At 37.6% G+C, this 15985-nt stretch overlaps 1 protein-coding gene across 14 annotated transcripts in view; it reads right to left on the minus strand.

Annotated features, from left to right (window-relative positions):
- GRIP1 (glutamate receptor interacting protein 1) overlaps positions 1-15985 on the minus strand; it is a 324841-nt gene that overhangs the window by 54761 nt on the left and 254095 nt on the right. For all 14 annotated transcript variants that reach the window (XM_087967965.1, XM_087967968.1, XM_087967969.1 and 11 more), the window contains exon 8: positions 316-463. In XM_087967965.1, coding sequence (XP_087824091.1) covers positions 316-463 — 148 coding nt within the window. The remainder of the gene's footprint in view (positions 1-315; positions 464-15985) is intronic.

Genomic DNA, 15985 nt, shown 5'->3' on the forward strand with positions numbered 1-15985 from the left:
TACTTACTGGTTTGGTGACTCATGCCAAATCCTTGCTACTGGTTCGCCCGAACCAGTGCGAATCAGCTGAATACCACCACTGAAATGTAGCATTAAAGATTTAGCAGATATTTGGGAAGGGACAACTTTACTGAGGGAAAGCATTTTTGGTTCTGAAGTTTTGAGTTTACAAACATGATCTGTCTACAATTTAGTTCTTTCTGATGGTTCTGCTATCCATACTCTTAAGGTGTGAATTGTTCTTCTGAGTGCCAGATTATGTTCCATATGATTTGTATGCAGATGAATGACATAACAGGGTGTACTACAACTCACCTATCTGCTATACTTGCAGATTTTATTTTATCTATAACAATGACTTGCTTGCTGCAACACATTGAGGTAGATAGTGCAACACCCAGAGCAGAACCAGCAGTTTTGGTAACTTCGACAAGCAGTGGGCCAGAAGCTGTTGTTACTGAATCTGTAAAAACAAATGTCAGTGCTTCATAAGAATTAAATATGCTAAGATTGGGATTGTCATAATAATTAGATATATTATGCATAGTAGTATAAAGTAAGAATAGAGTATTAATACTATAGTAATTAATATGTATTAACTGTAATTGTTATTGCACAAGATATTTGTACCCAGATGACACACAGTTTATTGTTTGTATAAAATAAAATAAAAAACTTTTTTTAAAAAAAGAAATGTCAGTGCTTCAGAATGCCATATTTAATTCATTTTGAAGACCTCCAATAAGTAATTTCCAAAATGGATTTTAAAATAGCAGGTGTATCCTTCTAACCAAATAACAATTAGTAAAATACTTCGGCTTGCTATTTTAAAATGGCTTTTATATCAGAAACAAGATTTGTAAAATTGGCTCTTCTAGTGTTTGTAATTGAAAGTACAATAACAACTGTCTTGAATACAGCTAATAATTCTATTATATTGTATTTAGCACTTGGACTTGCAGTTCTAAATCTGCAAAGTAACAATCAATATATGTCTGCATTATTGCCTATTTTAACCAGTGCCAATTATCATCATCTTATTAGTGCCAAGTGTGTTATTTAGATTAGCACTAGCAAAAAAAAAAAGATGCATATATAGTGACTATATTAAATCAATACTTCTGAAACTCAGAAAGATATCTGTTTAATATTCTGTCTGTGAACTGTTTCAAACAATGCATAACAGCTTAAAATGAAAGATTAAGTTACATATTATATACAGCTTATACATATAACTCTGGAAAAACAGAAATCATCCAACATGTATTGTTTTATGGCAATTTTTACATATTTGCACTTATTACACAATATCCTGCTGAAACATCTTCCAGGGTGGACTGAAGAATATCTATTATCCCAATCTTCATATTTTAAGATTCCACCCATGCTATCACCAAGTCAGTGACCAAATTCTATGTGGTTGCAGTGAAAACAATGGCAAAAATAATGCAAATGTATAGAATAATGCAATTTTGAATTTGAATTGAACAGCTCTCTTTCAACAGAAGGGAGGGATATGACATCATCTATTTCCAGTCTACAACACAGTCCTTTCAATAATTCCAAGAAAGCTCTACACCCATTTGCACTACTTGGGTGACCCTGATAACACAGATAAACCTCTAGGTGGCCTCAAAGATTCTCTAAAAGAACGCAAATGACCAGCTGTCTGCAAGGAGTATAAATCCTTCCATTCCCCACCATTCAGTCAGAGCTGATGAAGTTTCTTGCATGAGAAAGGAAACGTTTTCAAAGAAAAACCAGACAGTCCAGCTGCCTCTTGAAAAAGCACCCTTGGGACAACCATGACTTGGATGACTTGGAATCACCATAGACATCAAGCAGAAAAAAGTCACAAAATAGCATACAAGATATTAACTCTATAATGCAGAACTCTGGCTGATTTTTTTCTCCCTGACTTTATTTACCATCTAGCCATGAAGTTCTCTGCATCTCGGAATCTTACTCGTTTAAAAAGTCCTTTTGGGAGGAAGGGGAGACAGCCAAAGGAAATATGGCTGTAATATTTTATTTTATTTATTTGTTTGTCAAACATGTACAAGAGAGCAGGCATAGGTATAGACATAAACAAAGGAAGTAAGTACAGATAAATGGGGACAATAAGACATGGATGGTAGGCATGCTAGTGTGTTTATGCACAACTCCTTTGTGGACCTCTTAGGAATGAGGTCCCATGGTAGACAGTTTCAGGTTGAAGCTGTAAGGGTTTGAGGCTGTAACAATGGAGGCAGATAGAACATTCCAGGCATTGAGCACTCTGTTGCTGAAGTATGTTCTGCAATTGAGTTTGAAGCAGTTTACCTTGAGTTTGTATCAATTGTTCCCCCATGTATTATTGTGGTTGAAGCTGAAGAAGTTATTGACAGGTAAAATGTTGTAGCAGACAATTTTATGTACTACCCTTAGATCGGACTACAGGCGGCGCAGTTCCAGATTGTTCAAGCCCAGAATTTCAAGCCTGGTGGCATAAGGGATTCTATTGTGAGTAGAGGAGTGGAGAACTCTTCTCGTGGAACCCACTCAATCGTGTTAATGTCCAATATACAGTGTGGACTCTAAGTGAGCTGTATTCAAGAATTGGTCTGGCAAAGGTTTTGTATGCCCTATTTAGCAATACAATGTTACCGGAGAAGAAGCTTTGCAAGATTAGGTTAACAACTCTTAATGCCTTTTTGGCAATGCTGTTACAGTGAGCTCTGGGACTTAGATAATTTGAGATGAGTATTCCTAGGTCCTTGACAGAATGAGGGTTGTCTACAAGATCGTTACTGCCCAACTTGTATTTGATGTTCTTGTATCTGTGCAGGACAGATCATGTATTAGTTGAGATAATAAATTAAATCACTGGAAAAAGTTGGCTACAATTTTTGACCTCCAGTTTTTAGGGTATTGGGTTTGTGATCTTTGAGTTTGCTAGACAAAGTTTTACTATCCTGATATGGATTTTGGCATTTTTCTTATGATAAAGATGGTTACTTCTAGTTTTAATTGAAAAGATAGAGGCATAATTCAATTTTAGCTCAGCAGAATGTGTAAACCTTTCCACAATAACTGTGACAAACACAAAGAAACCATAAATTGCGTCACATAATTTAGTATTTCCAGGGTTTCCTAGAAATTTAAAAAATGTGTTAAGTTTAGACTATGTTTCTAATGTCTTTTAAAATGCAAGAAATAAATGCAGACTACCAAAATATTAAGAAAAAAGTGGCAAATATAATAAATAAATACAAAGCCAAGACAGATTAGTTAATTATGTACAAGTAAAACATTACCGTAAACATGAATAAATATATAAATTACTAATGCACAAAACATACTTACATTATTAAGATATTTACAGATTGACTAAAGCATTCATATACCATGTTGTATATTGGCTTTTTAATTATATAATATATGCTGATGAGATATGGGAATGGAAAGTACTCATAGAATTTTACTTTGTTATTAAGTTTTCCTACTTCTGCACATTACATCTCAATCAGCACACAAGACTTGATTAAAGCTTCCCAGAGACCCTGTAATTGCTTCCAGCTCGCTAATAACAACCTGGGCTTTTTAATCAAACAACAGAATACTTTTTCCCTTAAGAAACCTAATCTCAACAAAGAGAAATACATTCCACTCAAATAGGAATTAGAATGCATATTTCATTTCTGTGAAACCAAACAAAGTAATGGTCTTCTCCATTCCTTTGAAGAATATTCTGGAAAGAAGGCTTATTGGTTGATATATGATATGTGGATAAACAAAATTATCTTGACAGATTCAAAGCTCTGTTCCCAGATGAATGTGCTCCACAGAATTTATTATAGAATTTGGATGAAAGGGAAAGTCCTGTTACAAAGTCCATTTATTCTTCTCTGCCACTATTGCCCAAGGCTACTAGAATTATTTCATCTATTGTTTTTGAAGATTGTATTTCTTTTACAAGCAAAAACACTGAACAAAACATCTACTTTGCAATGTGTAGAGTGTGCAGCATTTCATGCTCAGCTGCACAGGAATAAGAGTTATGTATAAAGTTACGTAGTGCTAGCTTATGACTTGGGCTAACAATTTGGAGAACTTAATGCAGGATTTTATAGCTCCCTCAACTACTGGTAATTTGTTGATAATCTATAAACATTCTAACAAGTATGAAACCATTTTCAAACTTTAAATATATATGGATTACATTGAAGTGATTAAAACTGCAGTGATTAAAATTGAAACTCAACACATTAGATGTTTTAATGTATTATGTACACCTATTTTCTATAAGACTGCATACAAAGTAATTCAGAAGTGTGAAAAATATACTTATTCATCAATTAGAAGTCAATTTGCAAAGGTAATTTCCTAAACATACATTGCATGTTTAAATCATTGTGTCAAACTCCCATATTCTCCAAAGTTAAAGAGGTCTTGATGAATTAAGTTGGAACCGAGAAGTTAGTTTCTTTAAAAAACTACAAAAGCATTTAGATATTATACAATATACCCGTGTTACCCTATTACTTGTACTTGATATTGATATTGACCATTTCTGGGGAACTGGTGTCCATGTATAGTACTTTTGTTTGAATTTGTTTTTGCCAATTTAACAGTGTACATACTTGGCATAATTCATGCTTCATAAATCAAAGTAACCTTTTATGTATCTCAGATCTTGTGAGAAAAATCAGAAACTCTTATCAGTGAGCAAGAAGATGAAATGTCAAAGCTATCGCTGATTCACTATCAAAAGTTTGCATTCTATCTATTTCACTTGGTTAATTAAATGTGAAACTAATGCCTCAAGTACATTTAAAAGGGATATATATCAGTGGGTGTGATGGCTCAGAGGTTAAACACGCCAAACTTGTCAGCAAAATTGCTGACAGACCAGGTTCGAGACCTGAGTGCCACACAATGGGGTGAGCTCCCATTACTTGTCCTAGCTCCTGCCCACCAAGCAACTCGAAAGCATGCAAATGCGAGTAAATAAATACTTTGGTGGGAAGGTAACAGTGTTCCATGTGCCTCAGCACATAACCATGACCACAGAAAACTCTTCAGACAATGCTGGCTCCCTTGGCTAAGAAATAGAGATGAGAATCAGAGATGACTCTAAGTAGAATATATACAATAAATAAATATTTCAAAGTTAGATTTATTCTTACAAGTGCTGGCTGTAAAAGCCAGAATATAAGCTACACAATAAAACCTCATAACCAATAAAATCAACCCTTCAGGTATCCCAAAAATGTTCCTTATTTTGGAAAGGTAGAAGGACAGATTCTTGAAAGGATGTCCCTCTGTCCTAACTTATACCAAACAATATCAAGCAGGGTTATTTTGAGGTTCTTTCTTACACTTTCCTCTTTCAACAGACTGTCAAGTCTTTTCTGAAAGTTCCTTCTGAATGGTTTGCTCATTTGTTCCTTGTTCCCAATGTCATCTTCTTTCACAATCTAGGAGAGTGCTTACTTGATGACTGGCAATTTAGTCCAGGCACTCCCCAAGGCAGAATAGTACATTTTGTAAGTTAATGTTTGGCTTAAACCAAATAGATTGCAATAGTTTGACTATAGTTGTTTTGTGAGGTTTTAAAAGACAGTGGAAAATATGACTACAGATATACTACAATGAGGAGAGAGCACATGAGGCCCAATCCTTGCAACGTACCATAGGGAGGGAGGCAGGCAGGCAGGAAGGGAGGGAAGGAGGAAGATTTCTTATGCTTCCTGTCAATTTCCCATAAGGAAACTCAATGCTCCCACTCTCACTGCTTTTTTTGCCTAACTGGTGGCCATTCTCCCCTCTCCCCTTAGGTAAGGAAATACCTCTAAAATGACAAGCCAACAGGGCATGGGTTGTCTAGTACAGTTAATAAACTAATAATTAAGAAATAGACATGGTCTGTTGATTGTGAACAAAAAACAAGAATGAATATGTTCTACTTTGAAAAGTAAATCTAAAATTTAGATTTTCAGAAAATGCTTTTCAGAAATCAAAATTTTCACTGTAATTTCAGGGGAACAAAGAGTATAGCTGAGAAGGACAAGGCAATTGATGCCTCTTGGTCAATTATGGTAGCTGAAATAGTATGTAAAGACAAAGACTTAAGTTCTATTTCTACTTTATTTCCCTGCTATCCTCCTCCTTTTCCCCCCACTCCTCGTATTTCTGACAGTTTCTTTTCTAACCTGACAGTAATGAAGGAAGGATCATTTGATGTTTCATTGAATTCTGACTGCAATACTTACTGTATGTGTAGGGGAAAAAAAGGCTGATGCAGTACTATTTGCTGCTTTCATACAAGTTAATCAAAGCACTAAATGTATCAAGCAGGAGGTAAATTTTATAGGTGTACACAAATTATTTAATAGCAGGTAATTAGCTCTTTATATTTACATTAAAATTTCAATTCTCATAAGCACTCTCTAGCACGATCAATTATGTTGAACAATGTCCAACATCTTCTGAAGGGATATGTATTTTCTATCCCTTGACAAGCTTCTTTGATGTGCTTTGTTTTGAGATGCCATGAAAATGATAAAAAGAAATTAAACTACCATCCTAAATACACACATTAGCTTTGAGGCTATTGACTAAGACACTTATTACGTGCCCTATTCAATATTATAAAAACACTTCAGAATGTGTGCAAGCTTTTGAGATGGCATACAAATGTCAGTAATTATCTAACAGATCCAAGTAAAAAAACTTCATTTGGATTATACCAATATTCAAATAAATATAGTTAGGTAAACTATACCTAACTTTGGAAGTATTGTATTGGTGTTAGGTCAAATACAGACCAAATATATGACCATAGGGTCAATAATTCTATTACTGCATAGAATAAAGATTCTAGATACTTTAATCAATCAAGTGTGAATTTGCATATACAGATTCATATTATTCAAATTGCTACAGTAGTACCTCAGAGTACTTGACTGCTTCAAAATTTGTCAAAATTGGTACTCGACGCACTTTAACATGAAAATGTTGTTCCAATACTTGTTGTTTGTTTGGTATGTGACGTGTTGTAATAGGAAGAGGATGATGGCTATGGATAACAGACATGAAGCTGGCCATGGCAGAAAGGTTGCTGCCAAAGGAAGCTGGAAAGACCACAGAAGGTAGACAGGAAGTCAGCCATGTTGGGAAGGACACTGACATAGGAAAAGGGACAGACCATAAGTCCTTCCTGGCTGAAACAAAGGGTCATGTAGTAAATCTCATGGTTTGTTTGGTACTTATTGTTAATGACAAGTACCAAGGTACCATTGCCCTTATTAATTAAAAAAAAAGCAAATTCTCTGGTTCCAAATTACATACCAATTTTCAGTAGTTATGTCTATAGAAATAAAGTTAGTGGCACTGAGCAGTCTGTTAGCTGATGAACTTCCAACAACATATATGGGGCACTTTGGACAGCCCTTTTTCTATCCAGGTATTTTCCTCCCAATTCAATTACAGGAGGAAAGCACATTAATGTAGTTTATGAATCTCCAAATTTGGCAACTTTTCTATTAGTATCATATTTTCTACTTATATATGACTATAATTCAATCAATATTCCTAGCAAGGAACATAATAATTTAAAACACCCACAGTATAGAGAAAAATATTCATTGTATTTTTCAAAGATATAAACAATGCAACGAATAGGATATATCCCATTTCCATCAGCCATTATCAATCAATTTAATTGAAATTTTCTCAGTTAGAAATGACCTCCAAAAAGTTTTGTTTTAAATAATTACTTGAATAAAACTAGAGAGGGGAGAAATCTAGTTTCCATTAGTAGGATGTTACCAAGCAGAAAAGTCAAGGATAGTAGCAGGAAAGATGGATTTCTCCTGTCTAGTTTTTCCCTTTCATTCCCAAATCACCAACTACACACCCAATCCCACTTAAATCCCATGCTCAGGCCTGAATCTTGACCAAAAAGAGTTCTAATGATCTGTTTCTTCTAAAAAGGGAAGATTGAAGTCTAAGAAGTAGTTATCCAAACAAACTGAAGTTTATAGTCCTAACTGAAGGTTTATTACTGACAAGCCTCCATCTAGATTAATAATCCTCACAGTTGGCAATATCACCATGGTCTCTTAAAGAAGTCAGGTGTGATGACCCCGAGTGTATCAAAAATATAACAAAAACCAAAACGTAACTAAAGGTCCTTTAATGCCTTCAACTTGGCTTCACTGTTTAATTGTTCACAGTTGAAGATTAAACTATTTTCAAAATAACATTCCAAACGAAAGAAATACAGTTCAAATTCAAAGAGCAGATAATGAAGCAAAAACCAAAAACAAACCGCACTGAAAAAAGTTCCACAACAGGCCAAGATAAATAATTACAAACTTCAGGAAGATAACCAGGTACAGTCCATTGAAAGAACGCCAACCAAAATAAACCTCATCCAGGAAAAACACTCATTTGTCTCCAGCGTTTGTTAGCACGCAGGTCCAAACAATTATGCAGATCTCACACCTGCAACCCATGAAAAGGATCATGGCCCTCTCCTCCTGAGTAGACCACATTTTCCCTGATCCTCTCCTCCCTGCATGCCCTAGGATGGATAGGGGATGGGCCTGGGTCCTCCTCTGACTGCTCAGCTGGCCTCTGCCCTTCCCCAGCCTCCTCCACCACTTCTGGAGCCACACTTCCACTCCCTGTTGGCTGTTTTTCCTCTCCCTCAGAGTCAGTCTCCACCAGGGGCATGACATCAGGAGAGACATTCCCACATATAGCAGAGGCTATTCTAGAGAGCACCCTTACTACTTCATTGGCATTCAGAGATTAGTAAAAGTCCTAGATATCATGACTAGACTATGTACATGACAAGTCAAAGTCTGAAAAAATTAAATATGACAGACATATTTTTATTTTGGATGAAAGCTTTACAATGTTTCCCAAGCAGGCAGCAGTAATTAAGTATTTCAAAGTAATAGTGTCTTCATGAGACACATAGTTTACAGCTCTAAAAGTATAGTAATTGGAACAATTAAATTTAATATTATAGATACTTTATTCACACTTCTGATACTGGCATAAAAATGAATAAAATAGATTTTGAATTGCTAAGGCTAACAATACAAATTTTTATTTAGACCAGAGATCTCAGACTCATGGCTATGGAATATACCAGTGGTGGTATTCAATTTTTTTCCCTACTGGTTCTGTGGGCATGGCTTGGTGGGGGAGGATCATGTGACTGAGTAGGTGTGTCCAACTTGATGGCACTCATGCCCATGACCATTCAGTCACATGACCATCACCAAACCACGTCCACAGAACCTGGTAGGATTTTTTTTTATATATAAAAATTTTATTAATTTTAACAACAAATAAAAACACATAAAACATAAAACATAACATAAGAACATCATCATTCTTCATAAATTTACAGACAGTGTATCGGTTGGTTTACCACTCCTTTTTGTGCATCCATTTCGTAGTCATCATAATAATTATGTTACATAATAACTCATATTATCAATCAACAATTATATATCCTAATATCATTATTAAACAATCACTTGACCATAATTTTACTAATTCATACTTAAGCGAGATAACTATAATTTAGTTAATTTATTTTATAACAAATCGTAAAATCATACCAAATCTATCTTAATGAAATATTCTAAAAATATTATCAAAACCAAAAAAATATATATATTCATTGTTTCCTAGGTTTCTAAATATTCTATTATTATATTGTTTTATCTAACCATTGATAAAAAAGATCCCAAACTTCATAAAATTGTTTATCTTCTTGTTCTCTAATTTCAAATGTCAATCTACTCATTTCAGCACATTCCAGTATTTTCTTAATAATTTCTTCCTCTAATGGTATTTTCTCACTCTTCCAATTTTTAGCAAATACAATCCTAGCCGCTGTTAACACATTTACAATCAAATACTTTAAGTTTTTATTGAATGTATCAGGTAAGATTCCCAATAGAAAAATCTCCGGTTTCAAATCTATATGTTCTTTTGTCATTTCTTCCAACCATATGCGAATTCTAGTCCAGTATTTCCTAGCCTCCTCACAAGTCCTGAACCTGGTAGGATTTTTTTTTATTTCTACCTATCTACCTATTTTTTTTTTTGCCTAGGCAGGCCTGCCCTAATCTGTCAAAGGCCTGGCCTAATCCTGCATGGCGCCTGCTCTCCCTTCACCAGTCACACGGGTCATCCCATTTCTCCTATTTCAGAGGCCCCGGCCCCATTTCTTTCCCCATGGCTTTCATCATCCCATGGCTGTGACTTTACCTTCCTCCCGTGGCTGGCTGCCAGGGAAGACAAGCCAGGGTTGAGCCATTGTTGTCACTGGGCTCCCTGCCAGCCCACATCTCACCCTTGTCACAAAATGCCTGCAGCTGCCACATGTTTTTTTCGGTGCGGCTGGACTCCAGCGGCAGCGAAAAAGATGCAGCGGCTTTAGGCTTCTTGCATTACCGACCTCTGGCTTTGCTCCGCATTTCCAACGCGCTGGCACGGGAGCATTCTAGGCACCAGCCACACAGGTCCACCCCATTGAGCCCACTGTCCCTTTTTGGTCCCTTCTCCACATCTAAGTACCTTAAAGGGACAGGTTGGGGCAGCTGCCTTCTGAGTAGCAGCAGAGCAAAGTGAAGGGAGGCAGAAAAGTTCACCCAAGTCTTCTCCTCCTTCTCGGGCATACACAGAGCGTGTGCAATGCATCTCACGGGGTCACAGGGACTCGCCCACATACCGTCTCCTCGCAGAAGATCCTGGCCTCATGTGAGGTCCTGAGATCTTCTGCTAGGAGATGGCGAATGGGCTACCAGCTCAATTCTGGCTGCCCAGGCAAGTCCCTCTGGTGCAGCAGGCAATGAGGTGCGCATGCATGGCCAGTGCGAAGAACAGGGTGGCGATGGCAGTGGGACTGAAGCTCTTTTTTGGTGTGTTCGAAAAGCAGAGGACGGTAGTTTTTGGTGCAAGAAGCCTCCAGCCAGCCAGCTCGGTTCCGGCTGGCAAAGAGGCATCAGCCGGGAAGCTTCTCACACCGAAAAAAACAGGCAGCGGCTGCAGGCATCTCACGAAAGGGGGGTGAGATGCAGGCTGCCAGGGAGCCCAGCAGCTAAAGAGGCAGTCGTAGGGGAAGAAGCGAGGAGATTAAGGGCCAGGTCTTCTGAAGGAGGAGAAAATGGGCGATGCATTGTGCTTAAAGGAGAGCAGGTAGTGAGAGGGCGGTGAGCGGGTGATGGCTCTGGGGCAATGTTGGAACTGGGGATTCCCCGACCCAGCCAAGGCAGCTGGCAGCTCCAGGGCCTTGGGAAATAGCATGTCCCTGGGACCCCGGCCCCCGACCCAAGGCAGAGTCAGTGGGCGGCATACTTTGTTTACTTTAGTGAGCTGAGCTGACCGGGCATCAGCAAGGCAACTGGAGAGGCTATTAGTTGGGCCATGTGGTGAAGGTAACATATATAGGGTGGGGTGGGCAGGGCAAGCATAGAGCAGCCAGAAAAGGTGAGCGAGCATCAAGCAGCCGGAAGAGGCGAGCGAGCAGCAACCAGGTGACCGGGTCAGGGGCATGGCCAGCCAGAAGTTGCTACCAGTTCAGCGACCCAGGCCAAATTGTTGCTACCAGTTCTTGTGAACTGGTGTGAACCGGCTGAATACTGCCACTGGAATATACCAGCAATATTTCAGGTTATTTATTTATATCTGCCTTTATTATTTTTACTAATAACTCAAGGCAGCAAACATATCCAAATATATCTTCTTCCTCCTATTTTACTCACAGCAACAACCCTGTGAGGTGAGTTGGACTGAGAAAGAGAGGTCCCAAGGTCACCACCTAACTTTCATTGCTAAGGTGGGACTAGAATTCATGGTCTCCTAGTTGCTAGCCTGGTCCCTTAACTGCTAGACCAAACTCACTCCAGTTTATTTACATTTTGTATAGTTTGTGCCTCACTCTCTCACATAGCAGGATCACGGTAGCTGAAAATAGGTGCGCAGGTTGCTGAACTTTACCAGATTTTATGGCTCTTCCCTTAGGTTAGATAGCACAATTCTGTACCGATGAAGGGCAGCTGCACTCCTATCCTCATGAAGATGCCATCACAGCTTGGATTAAGGATGGGCCCTTGTTCCCACTGGGATCTCTTGTGATGGTTTATAGTGTACAGATGGAGCAGGTTTCAAGTGGCTGAACAGTTTGATCTGTGATAATGCCTCAATGCAGGTCTTGAAGTGCAGCTGCTTCCAGTCTTGAGTGACAAATTGTTCATTCTCAGACAAAGCTATAACACAGAGCAAGTATGGTAATGGAAGCAACTAAAGAACAGCAGACCAAAGACTATGATGGAGGCAAGGATAGGAGTTCACTCATCTTTCTGTCCAGGTTCGGTGCTCTTAGTTCTCACTCTAAATGACATTCTGTACATGGCAAATTAAAAAAAACTGCAGTTCAATTTGTCTTTTCTTTTCCCTCCCTCCTTAACTTCATAAATTTAATCTGAGATCTATGAGGATATACTTGATCAGCCAAAGGGCAAGTTGGCAACTAAAAAAACCCAATTGTTAGCTTTCCAATTACTTTTATGCAGCCTAAACAATGCTGGACAATCAAAATATTTATTCAAAATCTCTTTTACAGTATACCCGACAGGCCAAAATTAGCAGGCCTTCCATTCCTCATTTACCATAGTAAATAAAACTTGCTTCACTTTATATTTGTAGTGGTAAGGAGGAAGATGTAGCTAGACCATACAGTCTTGGAAACAGAAAAGAAGCAGGATAACAACTAATCAGTTTCCGCCAATCCAATCCTTCATCCTGCTAACATATTATTCAAGTAACACATTCAGTATATACATGGATATCATCAAATATTGACTGACTGTGGAATAGGTTATGACAAACTGGTCATAAGCAATTTCCCAATCAAGCTAAAGAGGAAGAACCAAGGCAGTTAACATCCCTGCTATGAACTTGAGCCAATACTCATTATTTTCAAGAACACCTGAAATTGCTTAGAAATCTTGAACCTCATTGACAGGGAAGCAGAGAACCTCTAGAATGCAATCAAAGAAATCTGTTAAGGATGAATGTGAAAAGACGAAGAAACAAAACAAAACAAACAATTTCAGAACAAAGGGTAAGAATGGTCAGAGAATAAAAAAGAAACCAAAACTGAGAAAAGAAAAAGATTTCAGGAAGAAGTTAACACAAAATTTCAGGGAGTTATTCAAAGAAATAAGGTAGCATCACAACAAGATTTGTAAAGACATCAAAGAATGAAATTGACATTGAAAAGTAAGGACTATCTTCTAAAAGATCTCTGAACTCAGAAGGAGATTCTAACCCAAATTACAAAGGACAGGTGGTAACTGATTTTTTAAAAATCAGAAAGATGGAAGGAGCATACTGAAATTCTATATAGTGCAGATCTCAGCATATAAGATACTTTAGAAGATACTCCTTATTTACAGGAATCTCTGCTATTACAGGATGAAGTTAGATTATTACCAGGTTAGATGGTTACAGGGATTAATAGAGTAACTACAAAAATATGGCAAGCAATACAAATAGAATCAGTAAAGAATTCCAGAAATAAATTATTACTACAGCATTTATTATAATTATCTTCACTTGAATTCCTGCTAACTAGTATGCTGTCAATGAGTTTACATCCTTTTCTAGTTAAATTGATAGCACTAGCACTTAGCAATAACACTGAGACTGCCCCATAGTGCTTTATAGTACTCTGGGCAATTTACGAAGTCAGCATATTGCCCAAAACAGTCTGGATCCTCATTTTAACAATCTCGGAAGGATGGAAGGCTGAGTCAAATATCACCCTTATCAGGACAACTCCAGGCTGTGGGAATAGTTTGCCTGCAATATTGCATTTTAACCACTGCAGCACTAGATTAAGAGCTACTGAAGAACCAGGCTGGTTAATTTTGCTTAAGCTTTCACTTGAGTTGACTAACAGACACAGATTTTGTCTTTCCATTTGCAAAGATATCCACTTCTCGCATTTTTAAACTCATGAACATTTATGAACTCACATCTCATACCATGAGGTCAGGGCTGTAGGCTATTCCTTTCATACAGATCCAAAATACTATATTATACTAGTATACAATTGGCAGAATATAGTATACTAGTATAAAATTGGCAGAGAAATATACCGAATCAGAGGTGAAATGCTCTAAAATAGTTTTATTGGGTGCTTTTTTTTAATCCTTTAACTGTCCCAGCAAAAAGATACTGTAGAAAAAAATGGTCCAAGTCTTTTTTATCCTGAGCCTTTCTGCTGTAGCCTCATCCCACTAGAAATGACTCATGGCTACCACCTTTTCTGATTCTGTGCTAAACTGTTACATGGCTTGTGCTATGTAAACTTAGTCTATATGTTTATAGGATTATCTAGCTACATTTGGAGAATTGTAGCTGTAATAGCATTAAGGAGGGAGGAGAGAAATCCCTCCTCCTTAATGCGGAAATTTTGAAAAGTGCATTATAAAAGCCCAGTCTAGCATAATACCAATGAAGAAGAAAAATAACAGCTCTCAAAAGAAACCAGCATGGCTGCATAAAGAACTCTTTGACAAATTGAAAGACAAAAAGGACAAATATAAAAAGTTGAAAGAGGGACAAATAACTAAGGCAGAATATCAGCAAATAGCTCGAGCCTGTAAAGATGTGAGGAAAGTTAAGGCTCACAATGAACAAAGGCTTGTGACAAAAGTAAAAAAATAACAAAAAAGCTTCTTCCAACATGTTAAAAACAAGAAAAAGGTCAAGGAAACAATTAGTCCATTGCTGGTAGAAAGTGGCAAGAAGGTGACAAGCAACAGGGAGAAAGCAGAACTAAGCAGAACTTTTTTTTTGCATCTGTCTTTACACAAAGGGAAAAAAACAGCGTTTTTGTCCCCCTGGGCTCTGGAGGCTTTTCTCCAGCCTCCGGGAGGGTGAAAATGACCTTCCTGGGTTCTAGAAGCCTTCAAAAAATTATGGGAGCCCCATTTTTCACCCTCCCCGAGCCTCTGTATGCGCCCTGCACTTACCTGCATCCAAAATGGGCCGCCTGGGGACTTTTGGGAGGGTGGGATGGGCAGGGCCAGCCAGGAGTAGGATTTGGGAGTTTTCCAAACTGTGCAGCATCTTAGCTGGAGAATCTCTCGAACCCCCGCAAATGCCCAGCAACCCACCCCTGCAATTAATATTTTGCAGACAAAAACAGCCCATTTCCGTCTCCCTTCATTATCCTTATCAAAACTGATACCGTCTAATTCATCAAAAGCTAGCAAATGTTGGATAGCAGCTTCTAAACCAGCCAAAGAATAGAACCATAATCTGTTTTAAAAGCCAAGTGATGATAATTACAGTTTCCTGGGGGTTATATTTGTGTCAAACAAGGTATTTTTGGTTCCTAGGCGGCTTCATGGGTTATCAAAAAGTGTGACAAAGAGTTCTTCACGCAAAGGCAAATCAAGGATATGTAGTTTTGTTAAATTGGGATGAGATTATCAGACTGTGGCCATGAAATCTGCTATGACATTTCATCTGATAAAACTAAGGCCCTTACTATCGTTCCTGGACTTTCACTACTCTGGGAAATAAAAAATATTTGAACATAAATGTTTAACATGAATAGTTTTTAGAACAATATGAACTTTTCTTCTCTCTTGTTAATTCAGATAACGAAACTTTAGCAGTATTTGTTTGATAATAATTAAATTTCACTTTAGCCTCTTCCCTAGAGATGCCACTGTTTATGCAACTGATTTTAATGAGGCCATTGTTTCTAAAGTGCTAGAAAGAAATGTCATTTGGATATGTTAGAGCCATTTCAAAGTTGTAATATACAAACTAAATTATTTTTATATTTCTTTGGGGAGGATCTGAAAGATAAAGTTTACCAGTAAATGAATTACAAGCATTACCTTTTCTTTTTTATTGCTTTCTGTTTGGAGATTGTAAGAATAACAATATATCA

This window comes from Notechis scutatus, chromosome 6 (genome assembly GCF_049901735.1).
Source record: "Notechis scutatus isolate UNSWTSFEM ecotype Mainland chromosome 6, rNotScu1.2, whole genome shotgun sequence".
Taxonomy (NCBI): Eukaryota; Metazoa; Chordata; class Lepidosauria; order Squamata; family Elapidae; genus Notechis; species Notechis scutatus.